This window comes from Globicephala melas, chromosome 13 (genome assembly GCF_963455315.2).
Source record: "Globicephala melas chromosome 13, mGloMel1.2, whole genome shotgun sequence".
NCBI lineage: Eukaryota > Metazoa > Chordata > Mammalia > Artiodactyla > Delphinidae > Globicephala > Globicephala melas.
In genome coordinates, this window is record NC_083326.1 from 65,128,761 (window position 1) to 65,154,780 (window position 26,020).

Consider the following 26,020-nt stretch of genomic DNA (forward strand, 5'->3'; position numbering starts at 1 on the left):
CTGACCTCGGCCCTGGGGCCTTGAATGGAGGCAGGACCCACCTGACACAAGTGGGAGGAGGGATACCCGGGGGAGTGTGGGATGAGTGACCAGGGTCAGGGAATGGAGGTTCCTGTGAGTGTGACAGTGAGGGCCAGGGGGAGGGGCAGAAGGCAGTGTCCCTGGGGAGGTGGGAGCAGGAGGGGGCTGGGAGGGGGTGCAGTGGGGGCGACTCTAGGACGAGGTCATGCGGAATAGCCAGGGTGAGTTTTAAACCAAAGGAAACATGGAATCAGTGGGTCTTCATCAATGGACAGAAGGACACTTGAGGGGGAAAGTAAACCAGAATGTGTTGCTGAGGATTCCAGGGAAGGGAGGTGAGGTATTGTCCTGGGGGCCCTGGCAACCAAACACTGTGACCGGGACAATCAGGTGTGGAGGTGGTCCACACGGAGGAAGAAACATGGAAGAGGGTGGGGAGGGTGGACAGACTTCCATTCCTGCAGCGACCCAATTCCCTCTTCTCGAATGTTCTCTGGGGGGCGGGGGGGTCCTGCGTGACAGTGAAACCATTCCTCACAAGAGTCCCAAGACTCCATCCTCTATCTTGATTTCTTAAAAGATAAGAGGATTTTGTTCCCCTTTGAGGATGGTTGAGTTCAGGACACCAAATGCAGAAAGAAAAACGAGCAGAGCACGAGTTCTGAATGACAATGAGGACATTTTATTGAGAGTTGATTGGGTGCAGGAGGAAGGGCTGGGGGGACCAGGGTGGGTGGGTAGACCCTCCAGGGGTCCTGTGACTCCAGTCCCCTGAGGATGTGAGGACCAGGACCTAAGGGCACTCGGAGGGCGACACTGTCTTCTCCACGGTTTTCCCATCGTGCGTGACCTGGCAGCTGACCCCGTTCTGATAAGATTTCCACTCGCTGGCCGTCAGGGCCAGGTAGCTGCTGGCCGCGTACTTGCTGTTGCTCTGTTTCGAGGGCTGGCTGGTCTCCACGCCCTTGGTGATGGTGGTGCTGCCTGACTTCCAGGCCACCGTCACGCTGCCCGGGTAGAAGTCATTGATGAGACACACCAGGGTGGCCTTGTTGGCGCTGAGCTCCTCAGTGGAGGGCGCGAACAGAGTGACTGAGGGCGAGGACTTGGGCTGACCTGCAAAGTGAGGGAGAGACGGGAGGTCACTGGGGCAGCGTCCATCGCGGGAGCCCCTGACCTCAGGAGAAGCGGGCACAGGTGCCCAAAGTCCAGTGCATGGATCCCAGGCGGGCCCTTGCTCCCCTGAGGTCAGGCAGCCATGGCTGGGGTCGCTCACCTTCTGTCAGGGGATCCTCAGTCCCCGACTCCTGGGAGTTCGGGGCTCCCTGGCAAGTCTCCATCTCTTCCTCAGGCTCCCACGTCCCATAAACCACATCCCACCCTCTGCTCCCTGGTGCTGCCTGGCATCCACCCTGCGGTCCCCTCTTTCCTCTGTCTGTCCTGGGCATCTGTCTGTCTGAGATCTTCCCCTGGTTCTCGTCTGGTGTCCTCATACAGGTCGTCTGTCTGTCCCCCATTCAGGCTCTCTTCCCTTGCAGAGGGGGGGATTGTTGCCCACAGTCTCCCTGACGCCAGCCTCGCAGCCCCCAACCCTCTAGGGCTGCCACAGAGACCACAGAGACCCCTCCAGGGCTGCCAGGGTGGAGGGAGCGTCAGCCCCAGGGCTGGGGTCCAGGGAGTCCCGCAAATGAGAGTTTCCATGTGGGTGAACGTTGCGTTCTGAGCCTGGGGCTGTGTCTGTTCTGAGGGGTCCCCTGACCTGTGAAGTCCCGCTGGGGATCTGTCTGTCCTGGGACATCTGTCTGCCTGGCCGGGTCAGTTCCTGTCACCTGTCTCTATGAGGAGTCCCCACGCTGGGCGTCTGAGCTAGGGGCTCACGTCCAGTGTAACTGGGTGCGGTGATCCTTAAGGCCCGAGTGTCCTGAGATCTGTGCGGCCTGGGGTGTCCTGCTTGCAGGGAGGAGGATGGGGACCTAGCACCCTGAGGCCACCTTCTCAACAGGACATTCATCTACCCTTCCCCCGTGTACTGTTCCCTCCTCCACTCTCCAAGGCCCCTGGCTCTGGGGTCCCTCACTAGCCTCCATTTGGGTCCCTGAGCAGAAAGATCCCAGGATGACACCCATGCTCTGTCCAGCTCTTTCCAGGGTCCTTCCCACATCCCTGGACCCAGTGCCCCAGCCTGAGACCCCCATTCCTTGGGCCTCAGTCCCTCCCTTCTCCTCAGACCCTGGGGTTGGGCACCCTGAGGAGGGAGCTGACATCCCAGCATCCAGAGAAGAAGGGCCTGGAGGGAAGGCTCGGGATGGGAAGAGCGAGGGGTGGCAGGAGGGTCACTTAGCCCGTGCCCACCATGCCCACCAGGTTCTGTGAAGAACGACAGGCTTGGGGGCAATGGACAGCCTAGAGGGTGAAGGTGACAGGCTCCGGAGAGTGAGACTCCAGCCCCAGACAGGAGGGAAAAGACAAGAAAATCTGCCCAAATTTCACCGTGGACCCTGAAGAGGAGGGGAAGGGGGAGACTCACCCAGGACGGTCAGCTTGGTCCCTCCGCCGAACGGATAACACAGTGACACAGCCTCGAACATAAACCCTCCTGACACCCCCTCCACCCCCTGCCCAGGCCCACCTGCAGCTGCACAGAGGCCCCAGGGCCACCCTCCTTGTCATGGGGGCTGGTCTGTCCTCGGGGAGGCTGAGGGGGGACCCCACCCCACCAGCAACTTCAGCCCTGGGAAGCGGGGCTCCATCCTTCCCCAGGCATGGGAGGTGCAGGAGAGACATCTGGGTGTCACATCACATCCCAGGGACCTTCCTTTCCTGGAGGAGGTGGGGTCCCCTGGTCAGTAGCGTGGGGGGCGTCATGGTGGGAGGGTGAGGAGCCTGTTTAGCACCCTGAGGGGATGGAGCTGTGCTCTCTGCAGAGCGAGGCCACAGGGATTCTGGAGGCTCCAGTGCCCTAGAGGCAGGTCCAACACGGTCAAGTTTGCAGTAACTCAGTGTGTGCCGGTGTGCGCGCATGTGCGTGTGTGTCTGTGTGTGTGTCTGCCTTTCTAACCACTCGGGTCCCTGTCCTGTGTAGCTCCTACAGCAATAATCTCACTGATCTGAGATCTCATTCCAGATCTAAGATGGTGAATCAGTACACAGTCAAGTCCACGGCACCGTCCTAGACCGAAACTTGACGTTAGACTCATGGCCCCATCGACCACTCACATGGTTTTCACTGGCATTTGTGGTGGGTAGGTGGTGGGCTGGCCACCGAGAGATTGGTGAGAGCAGAGCTGGCCTCGTCCCAGGAGCCTTGAAGGCAGCCGGGACCCTCCTGACACAAGTGGGAGGAGGACTGTCTAGAGGGAGTGTGGGATGAGTGACCAGGGTCAGGGACTGTGGGTCCTGTGCAGAGTGTGACCGGAAGGCCTGGGGGAGGGGCACAGGGCTGTTTCCCTAGGGAGGTGCGAGCAGGAGGTGCCATGAGGGGGGTGGGAACTCTAGGACGAGGTCATGCGGAATTACCAGGGTGGGTTTTGAGCAAAAGGACACGTGGAATCGGTGGGTCATCATCTACGGAGCCGACGGACTCCTGAGGGCTACACAATCCAGAATGTGGTGCTGAGGATTCCAGGGAAGGGAGGTGAGGTATTGTCCTGGGGGCCCTGGCAACCAAACACTGTGTGACCGGGACAATCAGATGTGGAGGTGGTCCACACGGAGGAGGAAACATGGAAGAGGGTGGGGAGGGTGGACAGACTTCCATTCCTGCAGCGACCCAATTCCCTGTTCTCGAATGTTCTCTGGGGGCGGGGGGGTCCTGGGTGACAGTGAAACCATTCCTCACAAGAGTCCCAAGACTCCATCCTCTATCTTGATTTCTTAAAGGATAAGAGGATTTTGTTCCCCTTTGAGGATGGTTGAGTTCAGGACACCAAATGCAGAAAGAAAAACGAGCAGAGCACGAGTTCTGAATGACAATGAGGACATTTTATTGAGAGTTGATTGGGTGCAGGAGGAAGGGCTGGGGGGACCAGGGTGGGTGGGTAGACCCTCCAGGGGTCCTGTGACTCCAGTCCCCTGAGGATGTGAGGACCAGGACCTAAGGGCACTCGGAGGCCGACACTGTCTTCTCCACGGTTTTCCCATCGTGCGTGACCTGGCAGCTGACCCCGTTCTGATAAGATTTCCACTCGCTGGCCGTCAGGGCCAGGTAGCTGCTGGCCGCGTACTTGCTGTTGCTCTGTTTCGAGGGCTGGCTGGTCTCCACGCCCTTGGTGATGGTGGTGCTGCCTGACTTCCAGGCCACCGTCACGCTGCCCGGGTAGAAGTCATTGATGAGACACACCAGGGTGGCCTTGTTGGCGCTGAGCTCCTCAGTGGAGGGCGCGAACAGAGTGACTGAGGGCGGGGACTTGGGCTGACCTGCAAAGTGAGGGAGAGACGGGAGGTCACTGGGGCAGCGTCCATCGCGGGAGCCCCTGACCTCAGGAGAAGCGGGCACAGGTGCCCAAAGTCCAGTGCATGGATCCCAGGCAGGCCCTTGCTCCCCTGAGGTCAGGCAGCCATGGCTGGGGTGGCTCACCTTCTGTCGGGGGATCCTCAGTGCCCGACTCCTGGGAGTTCGGGGCTCCCTGGCAGGTCTCCATCTCTTCCTCAGGCTCCCACGTCCCATAAACCACATCCCACCCTCTGCTCCCTGGTGCTGCCTGGCGTCCACCCTGCGGTCCCCTCTTTCCTCTGTCTGTCCTGGGCATCTGTCTGTCTGAGATCTTCCCCTGGTTCTCGTCTGGTGTCCTCATACAGGTCGTCTGTCTGTCCCCCGTTCAGGCTCTCTTCCCTTTTGCGGGGGGCTTTGTTGCCCACAGTCCCCCTAACACCAGCCTCGCAGCTCCCAACCCTCTAGGGCTGCCACAGAGACCACAGAGACCCCTCTAGGGCTGCCAGGGTGGAGGGAGTGTCAGCCCCAGGGCTGGGGTCCAGGGAGTCCCACAAATGAGAGTTTCCATGTGGGTGAACGTTGTGTTCTGAGCCTGGGGCCGTGTCTGTTCTGAGGGGTCCCCTGACCTGTGAAGTCCCGCTGGGGATCTGTCTGTCCTGGGACATCTGTCTGCCTGGCCAGGTCAGTTCCTGTCACCTTTCCCTATGAAGGGTCCCCACGCTGGGCATCTGAGCTAGGGGCTCACGTCCAGTGTGTAACTGGGTGCGGTGACCCTTAAGGCCCGAGTGTCCTGAGATCTGTGCGGTCTGGGGTGTCCTGCTTGCAGGGAGGAGGATGGGGACCTAGCACCCTGAGGCCACCTTCTCAACAGGACATTCATCTACCCTTCCCCCGTGTACTGTTCCCTCCTCCACTCTCCAAGGCCCCTGGCTCTGGGGTCCCTCACTAGCCCCCATTTGGGTCCCTGAGCAGAAAGATCCCAGGATGACACCCATGCTCTGTCCAGCTCTTTCCAGGGTCCTTCCCACATCCCTGGACCCAGTGCCCCAGCCTGAGACCCCCATTCCTTGGGCCTCAGCCCCTCCCTTCTCCTCAGACCCCGGGGCTCGGCTCCCTGAGGAGGGAGCTGACATCCCAGCATCCAGAGAAGAAGGGCCTGGAGGGAAGGCTCGGGATGGGAAGAGCGAGGGGTGGCAGGAGGGTCACTTAGCCCGTGCCCACCATGCCCACCAGATTCTGTGAAGAACGACAGGCTTGGGGGCAATGGACAGCCTAGAGGGTGAAGGTGACAGGCTCCGGAGAGTGAGACTCCAGCCCCAGACAGGAGGGAAAAGACAAGAAAATCTGCCCAAATTTCACCGTGGACCCTGAAGAGGAGGGGAAGGGGGAGACTCACCCAGGACGGTCAGCTTGGTCCCTCCGCCGAACGGATAACACAGTGACACAGCCTCGAACATAAACCCTCCTGACACCCCCTCCACCCCCTGCCCAGGCCCACCTGCAGCTGCACAGAGGCCCCAGGGCCACCCTCCTTGTCATGGGGGCTGGTCTGTCCTCGGGGAGGCTGAGGGGGGACCCCACCCCACCAGCAACTTCAGCCCTGGGAAGCGGGGCTCCATCCTTCCCCAGGCATGGGAGGTGCAGGAGAGACATCTGGGTGTCACATCACATCCCAGGGACCTTCCTTTCCTGGAGGAGGTGGGGTCCCCTGGTCAGTAGCGTGGGGGGCGTCATGGTGGGAGGGTGAGGAGCCTGTTTAGCACCCTGAGGGGATGGAGCTGTGCTCTCTGCAGAGCGAGGCCACAGGGATTCTGGAGGCTCCAGTGCCCTAGAGGCAGGTCCAACACGGTCAAGTTTGCAGTAACTCGGTGTGTGCCGGTGTGCGCGCATGTGCGTGTGTGTCTGTGTGTGTGTCTGCCTTTCTAACCACTCGGGTCCCTGTCCTGTGTAGCTCCTACAGCAATAATCTCACTGATCTGAGATCTCATTCCAGATCTAAGATGGTGAATCAGTACACAGTCAAGTCCACGGCACCGTCCTAGACCGAAACTTGACGTTAGACTCATGGCCCCATCGACCACTCACATGGTTTTCACTGGCATTTGTGGTGGGTAGGTGGTGGGCTGGCCACCGAGAGATTGGTGAGAGCAGAGCTGGCCTCGTCCCAGGAGCCTTGAAGGCAGTCGGGACCCTCCTGACACAAGTGGGAGGAGGACTGTCTAGAGGGAGTGTGGGGTGAGTGACCAGGGTCAGGGACTGTGGGTCCTGTGCAGAGTGTGACCGGAAGGCCTGGGGGAGGGGCACAGGGCTGTTTCCCTAGGGAGGTGCGAGCAGGAGGTGCCATGAGGGGGGTGGGAACTCTAGGACGAGGTCATGCGGAATTACCAGGGTGGGTTTTGAGCAAAAGGACACGTGGAATCGGTGGGTCATCATCTACGGAGCCGACGGACTCCTGAGGGCTACACAATCCAGAATGTGGTGCTGAGGATTCCAGGGAAGGGAGGTGAGGTATTGTCCTGGGGGCCCTGGCAACCAAACACTGTGACCGGGACAGTCAGATGTGGAGGTGGTCCACACGGAGGAGGAAACATGGAGGAGGGTGGGGAGGGTGGACAGACTTCCATTCCTGCAGCGACCCAATTCCCTGTTCTCGAATGTTCTCTGGGGGCGGGGGGGTCCTGGGTGACAGTGAAACCATTCCTCACAAGAGTCCCAAGACTCCATCCTCTATCTTGATTTCTTAAAGGATAAGAGGATTTTGTTCCCCTTTGAGGATGGTTGAGTTCAGGACACCAAATGCAGAAAGAAAAACGAGCAGAGCACGAGTTCTGAATGACAATGAGGACATTTTATTGAGAGTTGATTGGGTGCAGGAGGAAGGGCTGGGGGGACCAGGGTGGGTGGGTAGACCCTCCAGGGGTCCTGTGACTCCAGTCCCCTGAGGATGTGAGGACCAGGACCTAAGGGCACTCGGAGGCCGACACTGTCTTCTCCACGGTTTTCCCATCGTGCGTGACCTGGCAGCTGACCCCGTTCTGATAAGATTTCCACTCGCTGGCCGTCAGGGCCAGGTAGCTGCTGGCCGCGTACTTGCTGTTGCTCTGTTTCGAGGGCTGGCTGGTCTCCACGCCCTTGGTGATGGTGGTGCTGCCTGACTTCCAGGCCACCGTCACGCTGCCCGGGTAGAAGTCATTGATGAGACACACCAGGGTGGCCTTGTTGGCGCTGAGCTCCTCAGTGGAGGGCGCGAACAGAGTGACTGAGGGCGGGGACTTGGGCTGACCTGCAAAGTGAGGGAGAGACGGGAGGTCACTGGGGCAGCGTCCATCGCGGGAGCCCCTGACCTCAGGAGAAGCGGGCACAGGTGCCCAAAGTCCAGTGCATGGATCCCAGGCAGGCCCTTGCTCCCCTGAGGTCAGGCAGCCATGGCTGGGGTGGCTCACCTTCTGTCGGGGGATCCTCAGTGCCCGACTCCTGGGAGTTCGGGGCTCCCTGGCAGGTCTCCATCTCTTCCTCAGGCTCCCACGTCCCATAAACCACATCCCACCCTCTGCTCCCTGGTGCTGCCTGGCGTCCACCCTGCGGTCCCCTCTTTCCTCTGTCTGTCCTGGGCATCTGTCTGTCTGAGATCTTCCCCTGGTTCTCGTCTGGTGTCCTCATACAGGTCGTCTGTCTGTCCCCCGTTCAGGCTCTCTTCCCTTTTGCGGGGGGCTTTGTTGCCCACAGTCCCCCTAACACCAGCCTCGCAGCTCCCAACCCTCTAGGGCTGCCACAGAGACCACAGAGACCCCTCTAGGGCTGCCAGGGTGGAGGGAGTGTCAGCCCCAGGGCTGGGGTCCAGGGAGTCCCACAAATGAGAGTTTCCATGTGGGTGAACGTTGTGTTCTGAGCCTGGGGCCGTGTCTGTTCTGAGGGGTCCCCTGACCTGTGAAGTCCCGCTGGGGATCTGTCTGTCCTGGGACATCTGTCTGCCTGGCCAGGTCAGTTCCTGTCACCTTTCCCTATGAAGGGTCCCCACGCTGGGCATCTGAGCTAGGGGCTCACGTCCAGTGTGTAACTGGGTGCGGTGACCCTTAAGGCCCGAGTGTCCTGAGATCTGTGCGGTCTGGGGTGTCCTGCTTGCTGGGAGGAGGATGGGGACCTAGCACCCTGAGGCCACCTTCTCAACAGGACATTCGTCTACCCTTCCCCCGTGTACTGTTCCCTCCTCCACTCTCCAAGGCCCCTGGCTCTGGGGTCCCTCACTAGCCCCCATTTGGGTCCCTGAGCAGAAAGATCCCAGGATGACACCCATGCTCTGTCCAGCTCTTTCCAGGGTCCTTCCCACATCCCTGGACCCAGTGCCCCAGCCTGAGACCCCCATTCCTTGGGCCTCAGTCCCTCCCTTCTCCTCAGACCCTGGGGTTGGGCACCCTGAGGAGGGAGCTGACATCCCAGCATCCAGAGAAGAAGGGCCTGGAGGGAAGGCTCGGGATGGGAAGAGCGAGGCGTGGCAGGAAGGTCACTGAGCCTGTCCCCACCCTGCCCACCAGGTTCTGTGAAGTATGACAGGCTTGGGGGCAATGGACAGCCTAGAGGGTGAAGGTGACAGGCTCCGGAGAGTGAGACTCCAGCCCCAGACAGGAGGGAAAAGACAAGAAAATCTGCCCAAATTTCACTGTGGAACCCGAAGAGGAGGGGAAGGGGGAGACTCACCCAGGACGGTCAGCTTGGTCCCTCCGCCGAACGCAGCACACCGTGACACAGTCTTGAACATAAACCCTCCTGACACCCCCTCCACCCCCTGCCCAGGCCCACCTGCAGCTGCACAGAGGCCCCAGGGCCACCCTCCTTGTCATGGGGCCTGGTCTGTCCTCAGGGAGGCTGAGGGGGGACCCCACCCCACCAGCAACTTTAGCCCTGGGAAGCGGGGCTCCATCCTTCCCCAAGCATGAGAGGTGCAGGAGAGACATCTGGGTGTCACATCACATCCCAGGGACCTTCCTTTCCTGGAGGAGGTGGGGTCCCTTGGTCAGTAGCGTGGGGGGCGTCATGGTGGGAGGATGAGGAGCCTGTTTAGCACCCTGTATCTCCCAATGCAGTTTATCTAAATCAGAAGGTAACCCTTTGCATTGGGACAAGAATTTTTTTATTTGAGTGGTGGAACTATTTGGTCATGGTTGTGTTTAAGGTGTGCACATGAGATTTTTGAAACAAAATTTAACAGAACAGCAATATAAATTCAACACTTATTTCTGATTAAATAAAGCAAATATCCAGCCTTTTATTAAGTTAATTATCTAAGGAAACATCCTCAACTTGATAAAGAGTATCTCCCAAAACTTATAGCAACCTTCACATTTAAAGGTAAAACCATCTTAAATGTCAGGGTTCCCACTCTTACTTTTATTATTCATCATATTCTACAGATTCGAGCCAATGAAGTGAGATGAGGTGGGGCAAAGAGTGTGTTAGGAAAAATGAGATAAAATTGTTCTTTGCAGATGATGGGCTAGTTTACTTCAACAAACAAACAAAACAAAACCCAAGACAATCAGCTGAAGGACTATTAGAACTAATACAAGAATTAACCAAAATGATTGAACACAAGAGCAATAGGGAACTATTGAGGAGATGAAATTTGGGAAACACTGACAACCTCAATAAAAATTCTATTAAAAGTCCTAGGAATAAACTTAACAGAAAATGTGCAAGATTTGCATGGATAAAATATAACACAACTTGACTAACGGACACAACAGCAAAGACATCAGTTCCCCTCAAATGAATCCATATACTTCATGAAATTACAAGCACAACATCAAAGGAATAATTTTTGAAAATTAGTGAACCGATTCTGAAGTCCAACAGTAAGAATAATGATGGAGAAGAGACACAAATATTCTGAATGAGAATAATAACGACGGGGTTGTTCTTTACCAGGTACAGAAACACATTGTAAAGCTACAATAATTAAAACAGGGTGGAAAGGATGTGGGAATTGATCATTAGATCAACAGAACCACAGAGAGGATGTGATAAATCCATAATTCAGTATTGGATAAAAGCTATGTTTGTATTCAACAAATATATGATGATTGGCTCTCCATTTGGAAAATATATAAGGTTATATTCCTACCTACCCAAAAATAAACTCCAGGTGAAGTAAAAACAAACACCAAAACAATGAAAATACCTGAATAAAATAGAAAAAAATAGAAATGAATATGCCTTCCCTATGTTTGCCACAGATCACAGACACTGTTAAGAAAAACCACAAATCTGACATATAAAAATTAAAAAGGTTTTATGGTGAAAGACCCCACAAACAAAAGTTGTAAAACAGATCAGGGAAAAATATTTACAATGTACATACTTAATAAGGGGTTACTATCCCAAATAGATGGAGAGTTTCTTATGGATCTTTAAGAAAATACAACCAAACGAACGAAAAATAAACCAGGCAAAATTATGACTGGTGAATTCACAGAAGAAATAAAATCAGTCAATAAAAATATAAAAGAAAAATAAGTTTCACCAACGATCAAATAAACAAACACATTTGTTCTCATTTTTGCTCATCAGACATGCAAAATAGAAAAAGATCCACCCTGTCACATTATTGGCAACAATGGAGAGGGAAAGGCACTGTCATTCACTGTGGTGAGAGTAAGTTGGAACAGACTTTTGGGAGGACCACTGGCATCTCCTACGAAAATTTCAAAGCCTGTTCTCTCTGATCCAGCAATCCCACTTTTAGGCATCTATCCCGTGGAGATACACAGTGTACTTAGTATGGATACACAGCTACACACGTTGGGGGTCTCCATGTAGCATCTCTTGTAATTTACATTTTTAAGTGGAAACAACCTAAATGTTCATTAACAGGGGAATCATTAAAGACATGCTGCTTCATCCAAACTTTGAAGTCTTACAAAGCTGTGTGGAGAACATGGGGGATTCATATGGGCTGATACAGAAAATCTCAACAGACTGTTGAAAAAGCTAGTTGCAGGCTAATATACTTCTGTGCTTAATCTTTTTTTAAAACACATAGTACTCTGGTATTAAAAATTATTTTCGAAGATAAAAATGAAATATATCTTCTTGTGAACATTTTCATAACTACAGAAAATTATAAAGTAAAAAATTGAAACTAGATGAAATCCCACCTGCCAGAGACACACCATTGACATTTTTCTACATTTTCTGACAGGCTTTTGAAAATGCACACATACTTTAAAAACCCAATTTCAGAAATACAATTTTGGAGGTTTGTGTAAGATTCCTTATGATGGATATTCCATGCTGTATTTTGTCACACCCTTTCTGCTGGATATCTAGGTTATTTCCAGTTTTCTCCCATCATTAATAATGTTGAGTTTCTTGCTTGTAAACCTTTGGTTACATCTTTGGTTGTTCCCCCCACCCTCTGCTCAGGATGAATTCCTAGAAGTGGAATTACACAATTTAAAGAAATATGCTTTCTTTTATGACTCACCGCGTATTGCTAAAAAGGGTGTACATTTTAGTCTTTTATAGACAGTTCGTGACTGTGCCCATTCCTCCCCATCATGATACTGTCACTTTAAATTCACTTGCCAATTCCATAGGAGATATTGGTACCTGGTCACCATGGACCAGCACCCCCTCCCCATCCCCTTTCCACTGCCCCTTCTCCATCCTCTAATCTGGCCTCACACTGGTCTCCGATCTGGAGCCATTTTTTCAAAACACTAACCTGACTCTGACAGCTCCCCACTTAAATCCTTCAGTGACTCCTCCTGGACCCCAGGATAAAGGATGAAGTGTACAAGACCCCAGCAGTCTGCACCCCGCTCTCCCCGGCTCTGGAGGCTCCCTGCGGGCCTGTGCCACCTCACTCTCCTCCTCGGACCCCCCACCATTCCCTCTGCCTGGAGCGCCCCATCACGTGTCAACACCCTGGATCTGTAAGACCAGCTCGGGCATCCCCCCTCCCATCTTACTGCTCCTAAAATGACCCATGGGTCTGCCCAATGCCTGGATATGACCCCGCTTGGTTCAGGCTTGGCCCCAGTTAAACACTCAGGAATTTAGTTGAGGAGTTGGCCTCCTTGGGGGACACCAAGCCAAACCCTTGCTTCCTTCTCTGGATGCCTTGTAAACTGCCCCTTCTCTTGCACCATTTTCTTAAAACACAGGACATGCTGGTGCCTGTTCAGTCCCGGGATTTCCACAGTCCTGGGACCGTGCCCATGTGTTGTGTGAACTTGGGCAGGTTGCTTCACTTTTCTGGACCTCTATCCCTGTCTGTAAGATGGGGATGATGGCAGGACCTGCCTTGTGGGGCTGCTGCCCCTAAAGTGATTAGTGTCTTCTGGGTACGTCCTGCCCCTGCTGCCCTGTTTCTCCCTGCTCAGAGGTCCAGGGCGAGGCAAGTGAGGCACCAGTCTTGGGCACAAAACTTAAGGGGCACCAAAAAAATCCAGTCATTGAGATAAATAATACTTTGATATAGTATTAAGGAAGAAAAATCAATACAAACAAATTCACACTAGACAAAATGTCAACACTTTAAATAAAGCCACTGTCTGCTCAGGCCCCTTCTTTACGGATGATTCTCCCTTCTTGCCCCTCTCTTCTATAGTCATTCACCCTTGCACCCCGTCAAAGGGACCTCCAGTCCCCCTGTACCACAACTCCCTCGGCCTCTTACCTGTCCCACAGGCTCCAGAAGCTGGAGACTTCCCGGGGCTTCCATGTGGGGGGCCATGCTGCCATCGGGGGCAGCAGGCCATGGGTGCCCATGGCCAGGCCCAGTACTATTAGAGGCCAGGGCTGCCTGGGGACAGAGCTCTGACCCCTGGGGTGTTCATGGGCCCACCTGGCCTGACCTGGGCCTCATGTGCCCTCAGGGTCAAAGGCGCCTTGGCCAACCTGCTGGTGTGGGCTCCCTGGAGGGGGATCGGCAGGTGCCCCCAGTTCCCCTTGTTGGCAGTGGCCGTCCCAGGGCATCCTGGCCCTCGTGGCCCTGTCCTCTGCATGGGCCTTTTCTGTCCCTGCCCCCAGCACCTGGCCCCCTTCAGGATCCATGGCTGTTACTCCTGGGGCCTCTCCCAGGGGGGCCTTTGCTAACTGCTCTGCTGTGGTCAGGATCCAGGGCTCAAGGGCTTCACAGCAAAGCCCGCCCACCAGCCCCGCCCCCGGGTCCCTGGGTCGGGCACACCTGTCCTATTCTCCTTCCCTGTTCTGCAACTGCGTCCCTGGGCTGTGGAGCATCTCCCTGGGGCCTGGAGGGGCCGGGGAGGGCAGCCGAGTTCCCGTGGAATAAGTCAGTGAGGCCTGAGTGCAGTGGGCTGGGGCTTCTCTTCTGACCAGTCCCCTGGCTTGGTCCCTGCAGCCTTCACTCCGGCCAGTCAAGATCGCCCTTCCTTGGTTGGTTTGGCCAAGCCTGGCTAGTGTCCCTGGTCAACTCCTCACTCAGCTTCTCAGCCAGGCAAGGGCCCTGCGGGAGTGATTCTATACCCGTCGTTCAAGGAGAAACGTCAAGTCATGAATGTTGACACCAACCAGACCGAGGTTCCCTCTGGGCCTCAGTTTCCTTATCTGTAAAATAGGGGCAGTTCCTTTGCCGTAGGAAGGCCTTGAGGATCAGTGTGATCACGTGTTTGCTTAGGCTGGGGTCCGTTTTGAAGCCCAGGGAGATAACACACGATCCAGTGATGAGAGGGATGCTGTCTATCCAGTGCTGACAACCGGGCCGGCTCCCTGCTGAGCTGAGATTTTTTTTTTTCTCCCCTGTTTGAAGATGAAGAAATTGATGTTCAAGCAGCTTCCGTACTTTCCTGACGCCACACCGTCAAGAGGCCTGGCCCTCACGCAGCTCCAGGGCATGCCCCTCCCTCTAGGTCCTGGTGCTGTCAGGCTGCCGGGTATAGGAAGAACTCCAAGTGGCAGGTTGCAAGTTCCCACTTGTCACAGCCAGCACCTACCCTCTGGCTTTCCAGTTGCTCTCTGGCCACAGGAGCTCTAATATCTATGTCAACTTAAGTCCAGCTCTGCAGCCCTCCCAATCTTCTGTTTCAGCAAATCTGAAAGAGGCCTCCCAGGGATGGACCCCAAAGTGACTTTCCTGGGAGGGCCCTTTCAGAGGTGTCTGGCCCGTGATTTTTTTTTTTTGCGGTACGCAGACCCCCCACTGCTGCAGCCTCTGCCGTTGTGGAGCACAGGCTCCGGACGCGCAGGCTCAGCGGCCAGGGCTCACGGGCCTAGCCGCTCCGCGGCATGTGGGATCTTCCTGGACCGGGGCACGAACCCGTGTCCCCTGCATCGGCAGGCGGACTCTCAACCACTGCGCCACCAGGGAAGCCCTGGCCCACGTTTTGAGGCCGATGCTCCTTAACTTTCCTGCTACATTTGGTGAAAATCGGTCCAGCCTGTTCCATGGGATGCGTTAACAGGCACACAGCTTGGGACTTCATTTTCTTCATATAGATAAGGGTCCCTGGGAGACAATGTCCACGGATCTCTGTATTTCTGCACGTCTCACGAGCAAAGGAATGGATTGCCTTTGTTTTGGATCATCTTTTCGAGTATGTTTGTGTAATGAATGACCCTGGAGGGTAGAGATAGCATCTCCCTCTGGAGCAAAACATGCTTACTGTCCGGCAGAAAAGATTTGGGGTCCCCAGCTTGGATGTGCAGGTGTCTCCTGGCCCCTTTGCATCACCCTGTGGGGTTCAGAGAACCAGCGCAGGATGATGCTGACATGCCGGCTGCCTCTCTTGCTGGGAGTAACATGCTGGCCTTTGTCTCCAACCCAGCATCTTGTGTCCGCCAGCATCTGTGCAACTGCGGCAGGCTCACTTTTTAGCTTGCGGGCAGGAACAAATCCCAGACCCTCCACAGCTCTTGATAATGACGGTTGTGATGGGGGAAGGAGGGAAGGAAGGTGATGATGGTGATCAAAACCTCACAGTTTGACCAAACTCATAAGGCAGCTTTGGAGGAACCCCAGGCTGCCGGGCCGGGTGCTGAGGGCTGGACATACAGCACACACAGACAGATCCCTGGCCTTGGACATGGGCCAGGCATTGAACAGTAACGGGGTTTGGTGCCCTACCAGCCATCATGCAGGATATGGGGGAGCCCCTGGGAGGCCCTGATTCAGTCCAGCTTCTCCCCATTGTGGTGCTTGGCCCACTCCAGCCTGGGACCTGGGCCCCTTGCACCTTGGGGGCTGCGTTGCCCCTGCCCCAGGGTCCAGGCTGAATCTGCTCCCTCCCCGCACCCCTGTGTGGGTGTGACACTCACCCACTGCCCGGGCCCAGAAGCTGTGGTCCCCCCCACCCACTGGGGACAGCCCCAGATTTCGGGGAGAAAAAGGGGCTGTCCCTGAACTCGGTGATTCCAGTTGTGCCCCAGCCTCCACCCTGTACCTGCCACGGTCTCTGGGCAGCCGCCACCGCAGACCACATCCTCCTGTGGTGGCTGCAATCGGAAATCCTGGTCTGGCTGGATGCTGGGGACCCTCGGGGGATGGGCAGGGCCTTCCCAGCTGGTGCAGCTGCAGCTCTGGCCGCCCAGACTTGTCCCCACCCCCTCCCTGGACCGAGAATGGCCGAGGGCTGGATTCAGGCTGAGCCAGAGAGGTCTGGGTCCAGCTGTCCTGTACAGCAGATCCCCTGCTCAGGGTCCCTGGCTCCTCTGTGCCCCGCCCCCACCTATCTCCCCTGGAGTGGAGGGATGTGTCATGTCCAGTCACTTCTGCCCTGCTCCCGTGTCAGGGGCGCCCCCTGCCTCCTGCTGGTCAGCCCCCTGCCCATTCTACATCCCACAGGCCCCAGACACCTGCCTATAGTCACAGTGGAGTCTTCTCTCCCAGGCCTAGGTCTCCCCAGCTCCCCACTCCCCACCATCCCCAAAACTTAAGCAGCTGGTCCTTCTCTTAACATCTTCAGTGTTTTACTCTTGGGGCCTGGAGGGTCTGAGGCAGAGGGGGACAAAGTGTCCGTCTGGAGATATGACAAAGCTTCTGGAATCAGGATCTGGCTCTGTGGTTCCTGAGCCCCCTCTGAAGGGTGCCCGGGGAACCCTGAAGATCCCAGCTCCTCTGGCGATCCTGGGGGTGCAGCCCCCCACCTGCACTGTCCTCCAGCAAATGGGGAGAGAATCCTACTGCTTCTGGAGACGTCACAGACTCACCGACCTGGTAGCTTCTACGGATGAAGAAACTGAAGCACAGAGAGGGAGAGTTTCTTTCCTAAGACACACAGCTACTTGGTGTAAAGACCGTGTCCTGGGACTTACCAGTACCAGCCGGAGACCTGGGAGGACCAGCCTTTTTGGACATGGTGGTGGGACCCAGCCTGGAACTGGGGGCTTTGGAAAATTTCCGTGCTTTAACCTCTAACTCTCCCAGTCCAGCCACCGGGGATGCAGCCCGAGGGGGAGGGCCCGGTACAGGGCAGCAGAAACCAGCTGTCAAGGGAAGCAACGCCAGAAAATGTGGCTTGTGGGAGGCATGAGACCTGAGGGTGGGGGCGGGGGGTTCCCGTGAGGGGGAGGAAGGGGTACAGGGGCTAGACTCTGTTCTTCATCTTCCTGGAGTCCCGGCTTGTCCTGGGGTGGGGGTGCTTAAGGTGAGTCACATCGGTGCATGGTCAGATCCTCACTTTACTTACTGTTTCAGTGCTTTACTCATATGGATTTTGGGGGGCTTTAATTTCAATTTTTAAAAATATTGCATTAAATATTATTTATCTTTTTTTTTTTTTTTAATTTGGCCGTGCCATGGGGCTTATGGGATCTTAGTTCCCCAGCCAGGGATTGAACCCGTGACCTCGTCAGTGAAAGCATGGAGTCTTAACCACTGGACCTCCAGGGAATTCCCAAAATATTATTTTTCTTGATTACTGAGTTTTGGGGCACTTCCTTAAATTTCTCAGACAAGGAGCGTGTCTTACTCATCTCACTCTAGTCTTGGCTGTGTCTGGAACTTGGGAGAAACCAGTTACCTCCAGCTCAAGGAACTGCTTTTTGCAGGGTCTGCCCAACCCTTCCCTGTGCTGGAGTGGGCATGGCCAGTGCCCAGCAGGTCCTGCCCCACCTGACCGGGTGGGTTTATATTCGTAGGGCAAAACCTGTTTTCCAGGTCCTTTCCAAAGACTTGGACTGACACCTGGGATGGGTACACTCCCACGGCGAGGAGACCCCACTTTGGCAGGTGGTGGCTTTGTAGCAGCCATTGGTCCTTTAACTGTTCCACCAGCAACTATCAGCCAGGTGAATCCTCTTGGGACCCTGGGAGGGTGGTCCAAGAGAATGGAACATTCTCACATCCTTGTTCCATTCATAGGAAATGCTTCCGTCCTGATGGCTAACAAGACTAATGTGATTTATATTCGATTCTTACTTCATTCTTACTAAAAGCCAAACCACTAAATACTCTGACATTTATTTCTCACATGGTGTCCCATAGTATCTGTTGCTAATTAAATAACGACAAATAGCCTTGTGACTTACCTTGTTTTTAAAAAGTTATAAATGTAGATAAGTGAACGCAGAAGATTTACATCATTTTAATGTTGATCTCACCAGACACATCTTTTAATTTTCAGTGATTTATGATGTTCCTCAAAATGCCCACTAACATGTTTACTTGTATTGACAAATACAGTGGGAAGGCTTCCAACAGGACGTCGTCCGAATAGTACATTTGGCAGTGAGGACTGGCTGTGCAAATTAGATCACTCGGTCAGACTCTTCCATAGATTGAACGATTCAAGTCAGCCTCAGGTTTTGGAGGAAGCATATACTCAAAACACATGATAAGATGCAAGTATTTTTCTCAAAAGATATCATATTGGCAAAGCTGCACTAAGATGATATTTAAATTTTCCCCAATCTTTATATCTTCTTACACAAGGGACCTCTTAAGTAAAGGAGCAATACATTGAACTAGTAAGTTCTGCTCAAGCCTTCTCAGTGTTTATCCCCGAGAAAATGAATGACAAGTGGCTGGGTGACACCTCTCTGAGGGTGGTTCCCCGAGAAGCTGACTCTGGGATGGAGCCGGCTTGCAGGCTCTCCCAGTATATGAGGCAATGAGCCCTCATCCCTGAGGGGTCTGGAGGTGCATCGAACTGCCTCTCACACGAGTCCTCTTGAAGTCGGGTGGTGTCCGTCCAATCCTTTGCTTTCCACAAAATTACAAGAGTATGAAACGGAGCTGTCAGCTGATAAATCGTTTAGAGAAACTATTTTTGACCATCAACCACGAACGATTTTTGGCATATAACTAGGAAGGAGTTCATATCAGGCAGTGACACTGTATTACAAGACTCCTATTGATGGACCAAAGTTTCTCCATGTTTCATATAGAAACGCAAGCCAGGACAGCTTTGATGCTGGACTTACTTCATTCTAGAGGTAAATTATATTAATTGATGGATCCACGAATCAACACTAGTTAATAGTCATTTATGAAAATGTCAATGCATTTATGCTGTTTTGATCAAACTCTGCTGCTAATAATTAGGATATAACAATGTGGGAGAAACCTTTTAGCACTTAAGATCACGGGAAATGAAACAAATTCAAAAATTTTAAATGAATGTACATTATTATGACAGAGATGTATGATAGGATAATGAATGAGATTTCCAGGTATGAAAACGTATGAGCAGACCAAATGTAGTAAGGGATGTGGAATGGAAACAAGTCTAAGCAGAAGGAAAGATGGATGTTATAGAAGAATTTTAAGGACAGTGGATATCAAATCATGATGATTTTTAGACTCTGATGAATATATGTAAAGGAGTGATGTGAACATTTTACAATCTTCTGATGACAATTTTCAGATGTCAAATTACAAAGGAACGGGCATCGTGGGGAAGCCCAGTTCTTAGAGGGTTGTGGGCAATGGTGTTGAGGGCCCGCCTCAGGGTGTTGCGGGGAGGCCCTGGGTCTCAGTGCAGGACGATCAGGCACAAGTGACGAGAATGAGCTCCGTGAGTCAGGGGCCACCAGCAGCCACCAGGGGCCGGAAGCTTTCCTTCCTGTATCTGTAATCTTCCACCCCTCCTGAGAGAAGCCAGTGGAGAAGCTGAGCCTGGAGAGGGGACACGGCTGTCCTAGGACACAGCTGGCAAGGGGAACCCTCTGGCTCAAGGGTGCTGACGACAGTCTCCATGACTCAGGACCGAATCCCCACTCGCCATTTCTCAGCAGCATAAACAGAGGTCCTGAGAGCACAGAGGACACCGGAGCCTCAGGCCTGTCCTCCAGCTGCTCCGAGGCGGGTGGAGTGAGCGCCGAGCCAGGCAGGGAGGTTAGTGTCTCACTTCTCCATCTGCCTGTGTCACCATGAGGATTATAACTGCTGTCATATGACTGATAGTAATAGTCAGTGTCGTCCTCAGCCCGGACTCCACTAATGGTTAAGGTGGCCATGTTCCCCGATTTGGAGGCAGATATCCAGTCAGGGATACCCGAGGGACGGTTGCCATCACCACAGATGACCAGCACAGGGGCCTGGCCCGGCTTCTGCTGGTACCGTTGAACATATTTACTTCCAATGTTGTTCCCCCCACACGTGATCCTGGCCGTCTGTCCCAGGGACACCGACACCGAGGGCGACTGAGTCAGTTCATAGGAGGACACAATGCCTGCAGGAGAGAAAAGGACAGGTGGGCTGGAGGTGAAGAACGCATGTCCAGAGACCCCCACCTGCCTGGCCTGGACTAAGCTCCAAAGATTCTCTGGGCCCCGAGGGCGCCCCCTCCCGTCAGTCTCAGCCCCAGGGGCCCATGGGCCTGGCTGGTGGATGGAGCCTCTGAACAAATGAGAACGCTCCCCACTTTCTCTGGCAGGCGCAGCCCCTCGGGGCTCACACACAGCAGTGAGCACAGTGGGGAGATTTCGGCCCCTCCAGTCCCCCATCCTGCGGCAGGGCCAGGAGTCTCCTGTCCCCACGGGCAGCGCCCTGCTGAACTCAGAGTCAGGGCCAAGCCTGTCCCCGAGCCCTGGGCCAGGGCTGGGCGGACCCTGGGGGCAGCACCTGTGCAGTGAGCCAGGAGGCCGGGGAGGAGGGGCGTCCAGGCCATGGTGGAGGCACCCCGAGTCTGCTCCCCGAGGCCTAGGCTGGGCAGGGTGCCTCCCAGGCCTCTCTTATCCCCTTGCTGGAGAGAGAGCTGTCAGGGGTGCGAATCAGCCGGAGCCCAGGGGGTCTGCCTGGGGAGCTCTGTGGTTTCAGAGAAGGGCTCAGTCCCCAGGGACACAGAGAGGGAGGGGTGGCCCCTGCAGACCCCGCCTCGGCCCGGGGGATCCTCCTCCACCTGCTGTCCCATAGTCTGGGGGTGACATCTCCACCCCAGTCTGAGTCCTGGCCTCACTCCTGGACGGGCCTGGCCACTGAGAGCTCAGAGGTGGGTCTGTATTCTCTGAACTCATTCCACGGGCAACACTAAGAGGCTTAGACTGTACAGGATTCTCCCCCCATCACAGCTCCTGGGCCCAAGACTGAATAAAATTCACAGTTTGACAAAGCACATGGAGTGTTCCAGGCCATTGCGGTGCTGTGTCTGCCCTGGGCTGTGAGCTCCTGGGGCTGTAGTGTCCCCATCGTGCCTCAGGGGCAGGAACAGACAAGGGGCTAAAAGAAATGTTTGCTCTGTGAGAGAATAAGAGGGGGCTTCAGGGTTTGATAACTCTGCAAGGGAATGTCAGTCCTAATCCATTTCCCTTCAGTTGCTGGGAAAATATATATGTCATAAACATCACAGTTACGGAAAGCTGATTGAGTGACTGCTGTGTGTCAGACACTGGGAAACAGGAAGTGTGGAAATTTCTGGTTCCCCCCCTTCCCTGTAAGGGGTAAGTGGAGGGACAGGTGTGAGGGCAGTGGGAGAGCTTCCAGGGAGTAGGAGCAGCTGTGTCTGGAGGACGGGGGCTCCGAGCACAGGGAAGGGAGTGGCAACGTGTGGTCACAGGGAGGATGAGCATTTCTGGACAGCGGTGGCTTTTTAGCAGTATTAGGTGGGCTGGCAGTGGGTGTGGGGCAAGGAAACAGGCACCGTCTCCAAGAGCAGGACTTGGGACCCACGGAGACAGAAACATGTGCTTGAGAGTGAAGGTGACACTGTAGAAACGGAAGGACACTTGTCATCAGGTGTGAGGTCCTGGTTACTCCTTCCCCTGCACTGGAGCCCTGATGCCCAGGACACCACTCCTCCAGGTGGCTCTGCCGGGCTACCTCTGCTGCCCCCTGGTGGCTGCTCCACACTGGAGGCGGAGACTCAGTTCTAGGTATAGATTTCAGAGCCCACTGCTCAGGTGGTGATTTCCCTGATCCAGGGATGGTGACCCCAATCAGGATTTACTCCCTCTCCATGGCTCTGTCTGCCTCACGTCCTGGCACGAGGGGCTGAGATTACCCGTGAAGATATGAACAGGCTCATCTGGAAGAGGAGGGGGCTGGGCTCACGGAGGCATCCCTGCTCCTGTCTGTGGCGTGGTGGGAGGTCACGCAGGTTGGATGGGCAGTGGGGACACCTCCCTCAGGGGGTGACTCTTATTGGTGCCAGCTTTGGGTATGGGCCTGATGCGGGGTGGCGGCTACAGTTCCAAAGGCACGGTTAGGACCACACCCACTGGGAAATGTTCATTCAGACCCACTTTGAGCTGGCACATTCTCTCCAGGGAATTCAGCACGAACAGGACACAGTCCCTGCTTGAAGGGTGTTTCCATCCTGTGTGGGGGGCAGTGCAGGGGACACAGTGGCTTTGCACACCTGGCAGAGAATCTCCACCACGGTCACCTGCACATTGCCTGCAGTGTTTATTTAAAAGCCAAACACTTGCTTCTTTCAGGTCTCTGGCTATCAGGTTTGACCAGGTGGCCCAGCACTGTTCTATGGGATGTAAGGGTCAGTTGGCTGGAGTTTATCTCGGGGAACTCTTGCTCTTGTAAAGGAAAGAAATAGCAGGAATTGACGCAGATCCTTTCCTCTTGAACATGGTGTGATAGCTGGAGCTGCAGCAGCCATCCTGAAGTCTGTCATCCACAAGAATGAAAGCAAGGCCAACATATAGGGACAAGGGACCTGGATGCTGGCAAGATCTTGGGTCCCACGTGGAATCTGTGATCACCCAGAGAACTTGTCTTGGTGAGACTACAATAGGTCCCGCCTGTTCATGCCTCTTCTTTTCATCAGTGAGTCCTGAAATTAAAAAAAAAAAAAATGTATTCCGACCAAGCAGGAAAAGTCTGAGCACAAATGCATCAGTTAACGAAACTAGTGATGGGGAAAGAACCCCATCGTGGTGTGTGCTGTGGGGATAATTAATCCAGAGAAGAGACAGACAATGACAGGCAGGCTGTTCTGTAATCAGAGGTTGGGGCCCCCCCCAAAGTGGTAACTCTGGAGCTGCCCTCAGGACTGGGGAGAACCAAGTAGTAAGAAGTGAGCGTGGGAAGGGCTGAGACTTGGCCAGTGGGGAGGAGTCGGGTGTGTTGGAGGATCTGAAAGGACAGGGCAAACTTGAGGGATCTGGGATGTAAACCCAGCTCAGGGCCAGTGTAATATGTTCTCTGAGTTAAGAATTTGAGGGGTAGAAGTGCCATGTGTTCAGGTGGAGCAAAGGGGATTCACACGTAATAAATCCGGGTCTTTGCAGCTGCTTAGCACAGGCTGGAGCCCAGGGAGCAGGAACAGGATTGACACAGGCGGGTTGAGACAAACCCCTCGGCCTTCCCTACTTTACCTGAGGGCTGAAGACCTTCGGGGGAGTTACTAGTGCCTCTCCCCTGCCAAGTATCCACCATGCAGCTGTGCTGGGGCTTTAGCTGCTGCATGTGCCTCTGGTCCTGAGCCCTGTCTACTGTCCCGTGTGGCTGACCAGTCACTGCCTTCCATAAATGTCTGCAGATTTGCTTCTGTGACTGGGAGCCCAGGACTCAAGGAGCTCACTTGACAGGGAAAGGCAGGGGCTGAGAGAGGGAATGACAACGCCAAGTTCACTTGGGGGCTAGAGAGAAGAGAGATGTCTTAATCCCTAAATAATAGCCTCTTCTGAGTGTTCTAGAACCAGACTGGGCCAGGAGGGGGCTGTGGGAAATTCTCAGCCTGAATTGTAGATTCTTCCTGTCAGTTCTCCCCACTGCCTCTGGGGGCGCTGCTGCACCTCCCCTGGGGCCGTCTGACACCTTGGAGGCTGACAATGCCCTGCTCCCCGTGGGGCTGAACAGAAAGCCCAAGGACAACACACTCCAGATTCAAAGCAACGAGAGCAGCCTTTTCATGATCTCGCCTCGGGAGGAATCCTGGAATTACTGCTTAGGTCTTAGGGATTCGGTGCATAAAATACCATCTGTTGCTGGTTCATGGTCCATTAGTGTGACAAGTTAATTGTACATTTAATAATCTGTAATTGTCAATACTTTTTGAACGTAATTTTTTCCCATGTGGTTTCCATCCTCCAAATTAGACATCCACCCTCATGCAAGACAGGAGTGCACTTGGAGGAAACTTTCGGCTTTTCTTTTAAAAAAAATCCACAGGTGGCATTTTAATATTTCTAATGTGGACCTTTCCCCTGGAGAATCTAGAATTCTGTGTGAAGCAGGAGATCTATGTGCCATTGTTCAGGTTGTCACATGTTTGTTTAAGCATTTGCCAGGGAAATGGTCTTTGGGTGTAAATTCACTGTTTTCCAAGGTCACCCAGAAATTTCCTCATTGTACGTCTAAGAGTTTGGACACTGGCTTTTTTTTGTGAGGAAAGCCATGCATTGTAGGATGTCAAGGTTTTATTTCTTTACAAGAAGGAGAAACATATCCAGCCAACTGATGGGTCAATAGCTGTGCAAAAATCAACCCAGTTCCTCCCTGGATCCTGTTTCAGATGAAAACTAAGGCTTTGGTATAACGGGGGCGTCTACTGTGAAATTGGGGCCCTACTTTGAAACAGAATAGATGTTCTTGGTGGTCCCCATCACTTAAAACACCTAATCATAGGACAGTATGATAGTGGTGACAGTTTTCAGTCATCACTTTGGATAGAGAAATCGTTCTTTGCCAGTTTCTTTCACAAACATTCTCACTGTAGCTTATTGGTCTCCAATGCACCTTTTTATAAAAATTCAAGGGCAATCAGATCTAACTGGGGATTTTGAAGAGCACATTGTGGATTTAGGTGGGAAAACAGAGACTTGCGGGTATATATAACCTCCTCGGGACCCTGATGAGCATGTTGGGAACAGCTGGCCAACTTAGATCGGGTTCCCTGCAAGCTGATTCTGAGACGTTAAGTGCATGTCCTGGAAATCTGGAAGGAGATGAGGAGGGGAGACTGGGCAGAGGAGAGGGACCCGGGATTTGGTCACACAAATGGGGACTCGGGGTTCTGCAGGAGAGTTAAAGCTGGCCCATTCGGGTCATCCTAAACTGAGTCAGAGCCTGGGGATGGTGGCCTCAGGCATCATTCACCTGACCCTCTCTGACCAGGGGGATAAACTGGGGTGGGGGGCCATTTTCTGCACCAACAGCATTTCCCCGTGAGGGCACTGCTGTGAGTTGTCACAGGCTCCCAGCAGCTGTGGATGAGTAGACGAGGCCAGAAGAGAGAAGGAGGTAGATGCTAGAATGCCCACTGCTCTGGTGTGCTCCATTCAGAATCCCAGCTGCCATGGGGGCCTGGGGCTTCAGCATCAGATGGGATGGGACATTCTGTGGTCAAATCCTAGACAGTTGGGCCAAGAGGGGCCCAGTGACCACGATATGGAAATGTGGGGAAAACTATCACTGGAGGGATGTGTCCCTCTGTCTGTCCTTCCATACAGGGCCTCTGGCCGAAGTTCCCGACCTGGCCAGACAGCACTAAGACAGCCTGGTCCTGCCAGCCATAATCCACTCCTGAGCCCCCTGTGCAGAGCCTGCCTGGAGGGCTGGGAGGAGGGGCAGCCTGGGGAGCTCAGATCTGGGGGAACTGGGCCAGACCTGTCACTGTTCTTCCACAGTCCTCCTGGGGGCTGGAGGAGAGTGTGAGCCAGACGGGGAGGGGGTTTGTGTCTCACTTCCCTGTCTGTCTGTGTCACTGTGAAGATAATCACTGCTGTCAGCTGACCCACAGTAATAGTCAGCCTCGTCCTCGGCCTGGGCCCTGCTGATGGTCAGCGTGGCAATTTTGCCTGATTTGGAACCAGAGAATCGGTCAGGGATCCCTGACTCCAGGTTGCTATCACCATAAATGACCAGCCCAGGGGCCTGGCCTGGCTTCTGCTGGTACCATTGAGCATAACCGCTTCCTAAGCTGTCTCCCTGGCAGGTGATCCTGGCCGTCTGTCCCAAGGACACAGACACCGCAGGTGGCTGAGTCAGCGCAGAAGAGGCCACAGAACCTGCAAGAGAGGAGAGGAGAGTGAGGGTGAGGAAGAGGGTCTCATCCCTGCAGCCTCATGCCCCCTGCAGCAGCTCCTGTGCTGAGCTGAAGTTCTGGACCAGGCTGAGCTCTGGTCACTTTTCGGGCTGAGCCTGGGGGCAGCACCTGTGCAGAGAGTGAGGAGGGGGAGCAGGAGACGGGTCCAGGCCATGGTGGGGACGCCCTG

General features: G+C 54.3%; 1 protein-coding gene across 1 annotated transcript; it reads right to left on the reverse strand.

The window, feature by feature from the left end:
• Nucleotides 1-702: 702 nt before the first annotated feature.
• Nucleotides 703-26,005, reverse strand: LOC115850712 (immunoglobulin lambda-1 light chain-like). Its single transcript, XM_060310064.2, has 5 exons — nt 25,960-26,005; nt 25,540-25,813; nt 16,623-16,632; nt 9,149-9,200; nt 703-1,137 (listed from the first exon to the last, which is right to left on the reverse strand). Exons 1-5 carry the CDS (start codon nt 26,003-26,005, stop codon nt 815-817), a joined length of 705 nt encoding a protein of 234 aa, XP_060166047.1. The 3' UTR covers nt 703-814.
• Between the last annotated feature and the right edge of the window lie 15 nt (nt 26,006-26,020).